The sequence below is a fragment of the Ciona robusta genome, chromosome 5 (genome assembly GCF_009617815.1).
Source record: "Ciona robusta chromosome 5, ASM961781v2".
Classification (NCBI taxonomy): domain Eukaryota; kingdom Metazoa; phylum Chordata; class Ascidiacea; order Phlebobranchia; family Cionidae; genus Ciona; species Ciona robusta.
In genome coordinates this window covers 342,526-356,512 of record NC_143239.1, presented here as the reverse complement: position 1 = coordinate 356,512, position 13,987 = coordinate 342,526, and the positions used below count along the sequence as shown (strand labels likewise).

The 13,987-nt window shown below is 32.6% G+C and overlaps 2 protein-coding genes across 4 annotated transcripts; both read left to right on the top strand.

Annotated features, from left to right (window-relative positions):
• The first annotated feature begins 143 nt into the window (after nucleotides 1-143).
• LOC149735250 (uncharacterized) lies at nucleotides 144-2,216 on the top strand. 3 transcript variants are annotated; one of them, XM_089878528.1, is made up of 6 exons: nucleotides 144-303; nucleotides 511-667; nucleotides 1,048-1,226; nucleotides 1,381-1,542; nucleotides 1,635-1,745; nucleotides 1,841-2,216. In XM_089878528.1, exons 2-6 carry the CDS (start codon nucleotides 586-588, stop codon nucleotides 2,051-2,053), a joined length of 747 nt encoding a protein of 248 aa, XP_089734654.1. In that variant the 5' UTR covers nucleotides 144-303; nucleotides 511-585; the 3' UTR covers nucleotides 2,054-2,216. The 3 variants fall into 3 exon arrangements, with proteins under 3 accessions (XP_089734654.1, XP_089734652.1, XP_089734653.1); XM_089878526.1 differs by having other exon boundaries at nucleotides 146-303; nucleotides 362-667; XM_089878527.1 differs by lacking the exon at nucleotides 144-303 and having other exon boundaries at nucleotides 346-667.
• Nucleotides 2,217-2,571: 355 nt separating this feature from the next.
• LOC149735249 (voltage-dependent calcium channel subunit alpha-2/delta-1-like) lies at nucleotides 2,572-13,766 on the top strand. Its single transcript, XM_089878508.1, has 24 exons — nucleotides 2,572-3,228; nucleotides 3,651-3,735; nucleotides 3,809-3,919; nucleotides 4,293-4,352; nucleotides 4,442-4,691; nucleotides 5,453-5,652; nucleotides 5,778-5,990; nucleotides 6,050-6,265; nucleotides 6,592-6,764; nucleotides 6,854-7,043; nucleotides 7,427-7,498; nucleotides 7,556-7,621; nucleotides 7,831-7,964; nucleotides 8,173-8,313; nucleotides 8,363-8,463; nucleotides 8,519-8,700; nucleotides 8,911-9,105; nucleotides 9,345-9,476; nucleotides 9,534-9,578; nucleotides 11,088-11,331; nucleotides 11,545-11,764; nucleotides 11,920-12,078; nucleotides 13,112-13,160; nucleotides 13,224-13,766. Exons 1-24 carry the CDS (start codon nucleotides 3,155-3,157, stop codon nucleotides 13,314-13,316), a joined length of 3,405 nt encoding a protein of 1,134 aa, XP_089734634.1. The 5' UTR covers nucleotides 2,572-3,154; the 3' UTR covers nucleotides 13,317-13,766.
• The last annotated feature ends 221 nt before the right edge of the window (nucleotides 13,767-13,987 follow it).

The window sequence follows — 13,987 nt, the reverse complement described above, 5'->3', positions numbered from 1 at the left end:
TTGAGAACTCGCGGATAAGTTTTACCTACGTGCGTTTGTTTTTGTAACGATTAATTGTCCAGATATTGAAATACCGGTAAGCTCGTATATCATAAGGCCTAGCAAGGCGATTATGGTTTTTTGATGTTCTGAAGATAATTATAACCCCCTTCGGGCGTGTTGATGTAAACAGTTGTGAGAAATTCAAATCATTTTTTTACATAATTTTGTGTAAAATCTGTTTCAATTTAACGAAGCTGGTAAATTAATTGCACTTAGTTTTCGTGTAGTTTTGCCCAAGGCGGAAATAACTAAACGCGTCAGGTATTGATGATTTTAAGATTCCTTATGCCCTACGTTAAATATCTATATTTTTTTAAAGAAATTTAAATAGAAAGAGTGTTTATTTCACCACAATGCCATCTGTGTCGTCACTCTTATCTTGACGCGCCCGTTCATTGTTTGACACTCGCGCGTGACGTCGTTACGGAATTTAGCAAACACGCGATCAATTATATCTGTGAATCGCAGCTCCGAACACGGACCGCTTTATTCGGTGGCTTTGTTTACCTACGAGGTTAGTTCCAGTTTTAACAAGTGCGCAGAATGAAGGTAATTTGTGCTGGTGCTGCTAAAACTGGAACCAAGTCGATGGCGAGAGCGCTACGGTTGCTTGGATATAACTCAGGTTTAATATTTTTGTTTTAATCATATATGCTAAAATATTTTAAACACGTTTGATTAAAGAATAACCATAGGGTTTAATTTGATATTCTTATATTTGCATTACCCCTTATCCGATTTACTTAACGACCACTGTAAGTCAAAAGAATTTGAAACAAACCGTTTTTACATATAGTTTTCACATTTGTTACGATTTTAAAAAAATGAATTTTTATTACTCACGTTCAACTTGTACCAAAACAGAGAGGAATCTATAATTATAGTGGAAACATGCAGATAATCCTAGCATGGTAACGCGTGACAAGTGTACCAATCAGGCAGAGCTACGTCATAATCGCTTAAAAGGAGGAAGAATGTTATAATCGCACTCTCTATTAATTTTAGTTTTCGACATCGAAGAAGCAATTGAATTTGCTTTTAAAGAATGGGAAGATATATGGGAGGGAAGAACCCCTGACATGGGACCGATGCTGGATTCTGTATACGCTGACGTTGATGCAGTCGTTGACTTGCCCCATTCGTATTTCTTTGATAAATTCTTGGAACGGTGGCCTAAATCAAAGGCAAGTATAAAGTATGTTTCTACTTTTTGTGATGAAAAAATAAAACTCGTACCTCGACCATTAGTCTTGTTATTTACATACGTTACTACTTTCTTATAATTTTTTATTAAACAATATAAACTGCCCAATAGTGACGTCATAAGTCGTTTTTCAGGTGATATTAATGACACGTGATGAAGACGCCTGGTTTACAAGTTATAAGAATATGGTGGAAAAAGCGCAAAAGAATTATTGCATATTGCTCATATTCTATTATTTATCACCCTGCATAAAACGTATGGCGGATTGGTACCTCAAACTGTCCGAAATTACTGTGGTAAGGCTTGATTACTGAAATACCGGATAATACATTCTAATTATAACTCACATATGAGTCACGGTTATTCAAATGTATTGATAATGTTAAAGGGGAGCGGAAAACCGGAACCATTTTTATGGAAAACTTGGCTTCGACGACACAATGCTTATGTAAGAGTCACCGTTCCACGTGATCAACTTTTGGAATTCGATGTGAAAGAGGTGACATCATTGTTTAAAAGAACCTGAAAAACATACTTACAAAAGTTAAAACAAAATATTCATTTACATTTATGTGATGGAAATCTGCGTTTTAGGGTTGGGAACCACTATGTACGTTTCTTAACCTAGAAATCCCCGATGAGGAATTTCCCTGCGAGAATAAAGCTGGACAATCACATGACGTCACAGATCGTATGATGCAAGATACTTGGATAGCTAAGCAAATGGCAGCAGAAGTTAAACTGATAGTCGCCACTGTGGCTCTATCTATCGCTGTCATTATTGCGTTAGCGTTCTATTTCAAATGAGTAATTTAAACGTAAACCACATAAACCTCTTACTGAGCTGTATTTCAATCCCGACTCACAACAACATATAAATTCCGGAAATTACCGATTATTAGCATGTTATTGTGAGGGATTCGTTTTGTTATTGTATATTCCGTGTAAATAAAATCTCATTTCATGTAAATGGTTCTAAAATATATATGTCAACTGTGTGGATTTTTGCAGAATTTTTAGATGCAATACATAGGGTAAAATTACGCTACCACCTTGATTGTGAAAAAGTTTATTACTTAACCCATGGCCTACTAGAGGTATACCTCTAGTTATCTAGTAGTACGTGCTTAACCACATTCATAGAACGTCAACCTGCAATAACGTTTAAATATTTTAAATTTAAATTAAAGATATACCCTAACCCTAACCCATAACGAATTCACCAATTGGAAAAATCTAGATCGCGTATTACTCGGGTCTGGGAACACTGTACGAACAGCTGTAAGCATCCAGTCAGTCAGTCAGTGAGTGAGTGAGACAAACAGTACGCATGTACTGTAGGGCTGTAGGCCACCCGTTTCTGTTAGTGTAGGGTGCCGGTCAACTGTCTTAAATTTGGACGGTTACTTTCGTCGCAAAGAAATAAATTAATCTCAAAGAATGTGTTATGACCAAAATTTTGTTTAATAAATAACCGCTTAACTCGTTTTATTACTGTTTTTTTTGGCACTAGTGAAGAATCTTCTGGTACAAAACAGAATAGGCTGTTGAAAGTGTTAGAGGTTGAAGGTTAAGAGGTTAGTGGTTATAGGGATTAGTAGTTAGGGGTTAGTAGTTAGCAAATACGGTGGTGGAAAGATTCGTCAATCGTCACTAGCACCATTTCCCCACTCCTATAATCTTTTCTATAAGAATTTAGTAACAGCTATAGTTGACTCCTGGTTTAAAACCTAAAACAACTGAGATTGTTTTTTATTTTGCACTGCTTGCATTTGCGTACCTTATGTTTAATCTATAACTCATAACCACACTACACCTCTAAAGGGCAGTGTGCTGTAGTATTGTATAGATATACCATACTTTCAGGAAGTAAAATGTTCTAAATTTTAATGGAAATGATTTAAAACAATGAAGTTTGTCGTAATCTTTGTGGTGGCAATTACTTTGTTCCAAAAGTGTCATTCCACCTCCACATTACTCTGGTAAATAAGTTTGTAAATTTTTGTTGATAAACAAAATTAAAAGTTGTAGTTTTCCTTTAAAACTGCAAGCAGTTGCAGATATCACAAACTTTGTTGAGCAAAAATTTAACATGGCTTCACTGTACAAGAAATGATTGCTTGAATAAATGAATAAATGAAAATGATTGTGTTACAATTTAGCTTATTACTTAAACATTTAATGTGGATAGGCACAGATCTGTCTGTTCCAAATTGTTGTGCGGGATAACAACAAATGTGAACAATTTACATGTGAAAAAGTTCCATAATTTATTTTTCGGAGCTTTAAAGAATTTTTGCCTAGTAGAGTTTACTTGAAAACCGCTATTTATTTCAGTCCTGAGTTAAATTATTTGTATGAGTAAAAGTGGTGAGGCTTCCTTTATTCAACATTTGTTTACTAGGTTGGACGAGTTGACAAAAAGATATGCTCAACAAATCAATGTTGGTATGGTTGAAAATGAAACTTTATTAAGTCAACTGAAACTGGTTTGTTGTTTTACTTTGTATTACTTTGTTTTACCAGCAAATTTTGCATAAAGTATTTTATTTTTAATTTTAGGTTTATGAATCCTATCATCCTGTTATTAAAAGAATTGAACCTTCCAACATTTTGAAACTTAAGTTAGAAAGTTTACAGGAAATACTAAAACAAGCTGAAACGACAATAATGGTAAGTTTACATGCAGCTAGTATGTGCAAGGTGTGTTCTGCAAAGCGGGCTTAAGTGTGGCCAGAACTTAATCAAATTATGATTTTTTAAAAATATATTTATATGTATAATTATATTTCAAATTCCACAATGTAAAATTCGTTTTCAACATACGGTAATAATTCTAACATTGATTTACTTAGGCAACTTTTTATATGCCTGGTATATGTTCATAACTTTTTTTTTACTTTTATACAAATTTTGATCGATTTAGCTCAGTCTTTGTTTGTGAACAACTTAATTCAATGTTTGTGGTTGTTTAAACACTTTACATTGAGTTTTAAGGACTGTATATAGGTGAGCGGTGCTAAACACAAATTCTCCTGTTGTTCAGGATATTGCTGCTGAAGGTGAAGAAATCAAACGTTCGTTCAATAATTCAATACGTCTAACGGTTAGTATTTTGAAAATATTACATATTGTCAATAATAATATGAAGTAAACAATGCAAAGCAGATTTAAAGTAATAATTTGTAATATTAGAATCAAGACATCCGCTTCTACAATAAAGAGTCAAATGATTCTGTTTTGTTCAATGAATTGGTAAAACAAAACCAATCAAAGTTTTATTTCAATGCGAAATGTAATTGTGGTCTACAACTGCCGAAGGGATATCTACCTGAAGATTGCTACCAACCACCAGGTGGCTTTGAAAGAAGTGAGCTATTCCTTGGACAAAATGTTTCTTTACATACGAGTGCTGTTCATATCCCGCTTGAAGTTTACAATGAAGGTAATATGACCATTTTTAACTGGGATTTGTTTATCTGTTCTTTCTTTAAAGTGGCTTAATAGTAAAACCACACTTAAGCAAAGATACTTTAAAGTCTAATACATTTTATATTCGAACTGTTGTTTCATGTGTATATAATGGAATAGATATAATGTATTGTTTTGAACACACCAGTTGTGAAAGTTTAGTAAAGCAAATCAATACACCATGCCTGACATCATATGATATAGGTTAACATCAATTATGCAATACAAGCTCATTTGAGCAGAAAATAAGTTTCGCTTAGTTCAGTTTTTCTTTATTGTTTAGAAAGTAAGCCTTGTTTTTTCTTAAATAAGAATTGTTTTTTTACATTTACTTGAATATTATTTATTAAAGATGGTTTGTTGACAATTGACATAACTTTAATTAGCATTGGTAGTTTTTTTCACATAATTATGTATATTTATACATTATATGGCACCATCTTTCATCTTATTACTTTGTTTGTGTGTCTGTGTTTTATGATACACTGTTTTCATGTTTTTTACTTAAACGGAACTCAGTTATCTATTTGTTTGGTAACTGCTTTTATGGTGGGCGATGCAAATAATCAAACAAAGAAGTGTTATGTATTTTAAATACAGACCAGGAATTATATTTTCGAATGCCATCAACCCTTCACCCATTACTGCACTTGGTTAATCAGAGCATTTGCACCACTTTTAAGCAATGCGAAAGTATTGTACACTGTATTCGGAATTTAATGTAAATCTGTGTAGGGTGGCAAGTGTTGAATGACATTGCATGGACGCAAAATCTTGACATGAAATTTAAAGAAAAACTTTGTTCATCTGGTACTCGGTGGATGTTCGTTGGAACTAATACTGGAGTGTTTCGCTACTTTCCAGCCAAGCCGTGGAACACACAATGTTTGTATCATGATCTCCATGACGTCACAAAAGTCTCCTGGTTTGTTAAGGTATAATGATACCCAATATCCGGATTTAAGAAATAAATAAAAGTGTAGACATAAATAAAACAAAATTAGCCTAAAAAGAATACGTAAGTTATATATAAACCTATAATTTGTTTTTATTGTTGCAGGGCATGACCTCTCCTAAGGATGTTCTAATTATGATAGATACAAGTGGAAGTATCATTGGAATAACATTAAGCCTGATACAAACATCTGTTAAAAAATTAATGTCAACTTTAACAGAAAACGATTTTTTTAACATTTTTGTTTTCAATAATGAACCTAAATTCTTGCAACCATCGTGTCCGAACCTCATGCAAGCAACTCCCAAACATAAACAGGTAGCTTGAAGTAATGTGGTGAAGTAGGTAAAAATATAAAGCATTTGTCCAACTTATAGATGGCAGCAGGATGGTTAAGTAATTTAACAGTTCATAACTCATCTGCGTTTGAGAAAGGCTTTGATTTTGCGTTCAAAATTCTCACCCAATCAAATTCTTTAAACACGACACATCGGCCAATAAGAGCAGGTTGCAACTCAGCCATCCTCCTGTTTACTGATGGTGGGGCAGCTTACCCCAGTCAAGTGTTCAAGAAGTGGAATCTTGACAAAGAGGTGTTACTTTACTGTTTACAAATATTCCATGAATATTTTATTAAGTATAATACACTGTAGCTTAAACACTAAAATCCAGTAACCTGTATAAACATTTCATATTTATTAGATGTTGATAATCAGTAGTTCTAAACATTTTATACTCACAGAACCTTTGTTGATTTTCTTGGTAGCTGTAAAACTGATTGTATACAGTTAGCTTTGTAAAAACGTCCTTTTTAAAAATTCGACAACCACATTTTCAACGCATATGTATACTCTTTTTGTTAAAATCTTCAAAATTATAAAATCATTTTTCTGAGTTTATTAACTGAGTTTATTATAAGGTGCGAGTATTTACATACTCAGTGGGAAAACCATTTTCAAGTACAACAACTTTAAAACAAATGGCGTGCAACAATCGTGGTGAATTTACGGCGATACCTTCATATAGCGCCACCAATCTACAAACAAGAAAATACCTTTCCAAACTTGGACGTCCACTTGCGTTTAATCAAAAGTTTGTATTTGTTATACAATTAGAGTTTAGAAAATATAATGTATTCCTACTTTGCTATTAAAAAAAAACATTTCATATCTATTTATCAGGAAAACTAATAAATGGACTTTACCATATATTGATCATATTGGGAGTATCGGGTCGGTGATGACCGTAACAAGGCCAATATATGAAGATTATATTGATGATGTCACTGCTGAAAGAAAGTTAGCAGTCTCTGCTATTGTAGGGACAGATATTTTACACGATGATGTACAGCAAGCACTTGATGTATCAGAGGTGATAGCTTTCAATTATTTTGAAACTGGTAAAATATTTATGATGTCATAAAGTGTTTCAACAATCAATACAATCAACATTAAGTGGATTAGTGTGGAGTCATAAATTAAATGATGGTTCAATAAAGTGGTTCACTTTTATTAAAGTAGATCCAATTTAACCACCCCTACCTTATTTAATTGAATTATTTTTTTCATGTGGTTATGTACAATTCTTATCAATATATTAATTTAATTGATTTTAATTAGTAACAACATACTGTAAGAGGTTTTACTCGCCAGCATTCCCCCCCACTCATCATTTATTTAATATTATTGTTTTATCGTGGTCCAGCAGGTAAGTAAGTTTATAATAGTTATTTTCTGATAAACAACTTTTCACAGTTTGGATCAAATGTTTATTCATTTGGAGTTGACAACAATGGATTCCTGTTCCATCACCCAAAGCTAAAACAGGTGTTACTGGTATTCTTTAAATTGCCTTGTCATTATAATATTGTTGTGTCATCATAGGGTCGACTTAATGATCCAGTGACAGTGGATATTTCAGATGTTGCCATAGCGACCAATATAACTCAGGTAATAAACTGTTGCTGCTTATATTTTTGCTATATGCCTCTAATATAAATCTAAAATCGCTTATCGGGTAAATTTGTTTTCTTTTAAAAGTTCACAACTGGTTTAGAACTTCTAAAACTATGACCTGAATAAGATTTGTCAGAAAAGCTGTGTCTAATTTATATCACTGGTATCCAAATTATTTGTTTCAAAATATTTGTAAACAACAGATAAGGAAGAAAATGATTAAAAGAATAACAGAAGATTTCCATGTGATTGACATGTTGGTGTCCATGGACGGACAACATATTAATAATGAAGAATCAATTTATTCAATCTCACCTGTTCAAGATTCATTGTTTAGGTAAGTCTGACACAGATTGTTTATGATATAGTTGTTAAACTTGATGGTGTGTAAAGTTGTTGGGATTGTGGAAGGTTTATTGGTGAATGTGGCAACTGAATATGCATTCTTCTGGTTTGTGGGTTAACAACGGTGAAAGTGTCTTGAATTATTGATTAACCTATGCTCTATGACATCACACACTTCATTGATCTTTGCTTCACTCTAGTGGTGGAATATCCTTTCCTCTTCGTCAATTGAATCAATTGGATTCAGGTGCAGTTGTTGAACAACGAAGGATTACTTTTGAATCAATTCTATTCAATGAAACAAACATCAAAAGTTTTGTTTACGGCTTGCAATGCATCAAGTAATGACCGTGCTAAGCTTTGAACAATTTATGAGTTCATATTTTACAGAATCCCAGCAGATCAAACCTGTCGTTCAACCAATCAAATAACCAAGGTTTCAGCAGATATTTTAATGTCTGATGTTACCCGAGAGACTTTATGTGCTGAAGGTTAAACATTAAATTTCATTAAATTTGAAAATTACATCAAAATGAAATAATACAGGTGAAGTGAGCAAGTCACGCTTCGATGATCTTCTACTTCATGGTTCAGTGACTCGAAGATTAGCGATTTCGTATTGGAAGAATCATTTTACCGATTCCCAAACTGTGCTGTCTGTGTTCGTTGCTTCGGATTCACTTCCCTCAGTCATGCGTGTCAAACATATCTCATCTTCCTATCACAAGGTTTTCAACTTTTTTTCTTATTTTATATTTCACTTACTTGTGTTACCTACTGATATAATATTCTAAGTTCTAGTCCCCATCAATTCAAATATAAAACACAGGAGTTTGGCACTTGTGGATAAGAAATAGGCTACATGGATAATTTATATATTTAAATGTCACAATACCCTCGTTCACATGTTTATTAAATTTATGCAAAACCATGTATAGGAAATCGAAGAACTCCTTTCTGAGCCAACATCGAAAGATTTTTTTAAACGTTCGTTACACGTTGATCCCCCTTTCACCACCTACACAATCATGAAACTTGTAACTATGTCCATGGATGATGTGACAACCACACCTTCAAGCAGCACAGCAGCCGTGTTTAACATGACCACCCCTTTTACCATCACACAGACAAATGTAAGATAACTTATTAAACAACTTTGACCTCACTACTGTTAGTGGGCGTATTTGTTCTTGGGCAGAACACTTTATAGCAATTGCTTCTACAAGTTAAAAGTACAAGTTAAAAGTGGTATTTTGCAAGCCAACATTAGTTGTAAAAAACAGAACACTCGTCTTATAATGACCTTTGTTGCCACATTAGGATAAACAAGTTACATTCATTCAACTAATATTGTTGAATGTTGTGTTTGCAGTCACAACACGTGATTGTTGCATCGCAAGCCCTTCGTATACCAACTACACCACATATAGTTCCAGCTGTAACAGGTGCTGTGCTTGACCATGAACTACTCAAGCAACAACTGTTTAACATCTCTTCACAACAGGTGCATGTTAGTATTGGATATAAATAGATCACATAAATGACAGAGATTATATTTCAGTGCATCGGTCAAAACTGTGATTGGTCGTATAACTGTTGGGCACAGGTTAGTCATATACACCATTTATGTTGTAATATACAAGTGAACAACCAAAACATGTAAATTTGATTACTAGTATATGTCATATAGCAGCTATTTATATAAATAGGTATAGTACAATGGGGGAAGATAGGACACTTAAGCACATATTGCCAAATATTTCCAAAATCAAAATAGATGACGTTTTTTTGGTAATACCACGAATTAGTACCATTATTCCTTTATTAATTGACACCAATTTAATAAAATATAATAAATCGCACGAGGAGTTATTTAACTTTCCGCACAACAAGTGAAATTTTACAAACTCGAAAACACACAGGATAAGATGGGACAGTTTAAAATCTTGTTAATTTTGATTATTAAGTGTATTTATAAATATAATATACGTAAATAACAGGAAATAATACTGTAACCTTTTAAAATTAAGTCTAAACATTCTTTTTCTTGCCCTACCCCGACTTACTGCTATAGTTTTTAACATGTTACCTATACATTATATTATTGCATAACAATTGGTATTGTTTGAACGACAATGGGTAATGTTCGAACATCAATGGATAAATATTGTATCCAACAAGTGTATATGAACTTGTAATAACAAAAAATTGATTATAATTATTGATGAAGTTTTTATTTTTGCTTCAAATTTGGTATTACTAATCTGTTTTTGGCACAAGCCACTTCTTATAAATTATCACCAAGTGCAAATGACCAAATTTCGAATATATTTTCAAAATATTATCTTTTTATTATATCATTATCTTATAGTTGAATATCCCCTGAGGTATAAATTACTAAATTAAAAGCAATTCTTTTAAAGTTTGGCAATGAAAACATACAAAACTACAATGTGGGGAAAGATGGGACTCTAAATTGAAATATATTTACATTAGCAGTATTCTGCAACTTGTAGTTAACCCACCGAGTTTAACAGGCTGTGCTAGTTTCTCTGCCATGTAAACTTCATATATATAACGTTAAACCGATATTTTTTTGTTGTTTTTATCTCAAATTAAAGTCATATTGACCCCTGCCTATTTTCTTTATGCTTATATCTCAGTGTTTTTTTACATAACTAAAACTAGTTTTATGAGACAAAATCAAACTGTACGAAATATTCATGGATGTTTTATGAAGCTATGAAACTAGTTTAATCGTTCGCACACGCAAACTAAAAAAAATCATTGGCTTTACTATGATTTAGCGAGCATTAAAAAATAGCACCTTACTATTTCGCATTTTTTTACCTGTTCAAAGTATACTGTTTCTATTTTACATATTTTTTAATATTTAAAAACAGTAATCAGCTTTGACGGGCGTTTTATAAAGTCGTGATAATATTGTCGAATAATTCTGTAACCTTATTTTCCGGATTATCATTAAATGGGAGTCCGTAAAAAGAAAATTAAAAAAGAGTCTCGTCTGACAAAGTGTCCCATCTTCCCCCACCCTACTATATCATATATAACATCGTTTCAATTTATGTAAACTATTGACTAAGGATTTTTACAGGAGAGAATGTGTGTTGTTCTTGATGATGGTGGATTGTTAATGATCACCAATCAGGATCAACATTCATCAAGAGTTGGACAATTCTTCGGCTTAATTGATGGTGACCTAATGAAAGCACTGGTGCGTGACAGAGTTTACGCTCAAGTTCAAATAGATGACCACCAGATGGTGTGCAAAAGTGATGCAGTTGATGGAAATGCAGCAGCAAGAAATTATGTTTTTATCACCAATATACTAAAAATATGTAAGAATGGCTTGTGGTTTATAATAGAATTATTTCCACTGGTACTTTCTCCCATCAAGTGTTTTAAACACCATTTTACTGATGTGTAATTTTGCTATAGTATATATATGCTAATATGGCTTACTCTAGAAACCTGTGATGTAAAGATTTGTTTACCATATGCAAAGCAAATATGTTTATTCCTTATACCTCATTGAAGTATTTTTTTTGCAGTTAAGTGGTTAGCATCGAGTATATGGTTTGTCTTACAAACCTTTGTATACATCACAATTACATCTGCATCAGCACTAACAACGGTTGAGTTCAATTTCAATGAAATTACAACACCAAGTGTTGAATTGCAGCATTGCATAGTTCGAAAAACTATTTTTCACTTTGGAAATCAAGTATTTCCACAGGAGGGGAGCGTTGAGTGCCTAGAACATTGGAACAGGTAAATTACTCCACAATTTGTTTTCACTCACTAATTGAAAACAAAACATTAAAGTTGACGGTTTGGAGTTTTGTAGATAGGGGGTTGGAGTCTGATGGCTATTGTTCAGACTTAATACATTTGGGGTTGACACAAGCTGCCAAATCTTGTTACAGGACCTATCAAGCTTCAAGGATTCCAAACTCCAATTTAATAATGGTGGTGGTGGATACAGGAGCACAATGCTGTGATGAAAATAACTTCTGCTTTCAACCAATTCAACCTGAAGAACTTCATTTTGAAGTTCGAGATGAAATACCTTGTAGTAAGGACAGGTACTTGCCTGCTCATTAAGTGTAATTAGGAATTAATACCAAAATCTGAAGGGAGGTTCAACTAATCAAGTAAATTTCATGAGACGATTACAAACTGAATGTGTACTACCACTTATAAAACAGAATTGGCAGTTATACAACTAATCAAAACTAAAGTGGCGTACCAACAAAAATTGAAAAAATGTACATAGATAGAAATGCTACCACCAAAGTTTCCAAAGACGAAATAACTTTTATAAATAATCTTGTGAAATCAAATTTTATTTCAATTTTGGTATAAAAAATGCTTCTTATTTGTGAATGCAGATAAAAGTTACAATAGAAACTTTATTATGTTTTTTTAAATTTTCAAATGAACCTATAAGGCATTCCAGAATATGCTGTCTCAGCAATTCTTCAAACTTAATTATTAAAACGAAAAACTGATTTTTTTTTATAAAGAAAATGATACAGTAGGTACCAGTGAGACATAATGAACATTTTAATATTTATTTATTTATTTATTTGTTCAATATAAAATGTGTGAAAATTAACTAATCGGGGAAAAAAGTTTTTGAGTCAGTCGAGTATGTAGCTATGTTAAATAGATAAACTAAACTAAACACAATAAAATCTATGTTTTACTTTTTATATATATTCACAAAGAAGAAGCATTTATTGTATTCAATCTGAAATAAAATTTAAGTTAAAAAAAGTAGTTTAAAACTAGAAACGGTCAAAGTTGAGTGACGCTTGTTCTTTTGGGAAATCTTATGCATTGTCGCGCTGCTGACTTTTTTTTATTCTTTGAATTTGTGGGTTGAATTTGCGGTTTTAAAACTTTCTTTTAAAAGCCATTTCGTTGTTTAAAACTTTGTTGTTACCCTTTCATATCATTTGTGCATTTCTATCTATACACAAATTTCCTTTTTTTTATTGGTATGTCTCTTTAAATAAGGAAACAATTAGAGGTGCACTTAACATACACATAAAAGTTTTTGGGGTTTATCGTTAATTTCATTATCGTTCTGCTTTAAAAAACATTTAAAAACAGGTATCGAGCTCCACCGAGTGAATGTTTTGATGTAAAAAGTCTTCCTGAGGTAAATACTTTGTTGGTTGAAAATAACTCCTGATACTTTATAATAATGATTGTTACATCACAGAATCAAGATACTGAATGCAGTTCCTGTCATATACAACCAAATGTTGTCATGCAATTGATATTTATGCTATTTCTTGCTTTAATTCTCAAATAATCATTTTTTTAAACTGTTAATAAGTGATGGTAATAGTTTTATGTTTTTTTTTTTTATTTTTTAGCTTCTACTAAAAGCTTATAAAAGCCTTAACATGCAGTGTTTTACCACAATGCAGTACAATAAGACTGTCTGTAATTGTCTTCCCTTGTTGCCGCTTGAGGAAGCGCTGCTAACACACGATACACAAATGTTGGTGCTGGTTTAACGGTGCAAGTATTACATCATAATCTTAAACCGATTGTGCCTTTGATTGCTTTGCACTGTGTTGTAATATAATTACCATTCTCTGCGGATAGGTAGGCACTCTAATTCATATCATGTGTTAAAGTTTCACCATTAAATGTCGTTTCGACTGCATGAAATTTTGCACAATATTTTCTGTTAATAAAATTATGCTTTGGAATGTTATAACAATTGTTAGTAGAATAACAGATCTTTTTTCGTTGAGCAGTTGTTCTTGTCATTTCATTTTCGCACATCTCAATTTTCACATCCAATTTATCACATCTCCCATTTAAAATCAAATCGTTTATTTAAATTGTAGAGTGGAATAAGATCGGCCCCATAGGCATATGTTGCCCAATATTTCAAAAATTATAATATAAAGTAGGATAGGGGAAAACGGGTCTGAAGCAAAGACGGATCTTATTTTTAAACACACTTTTAAA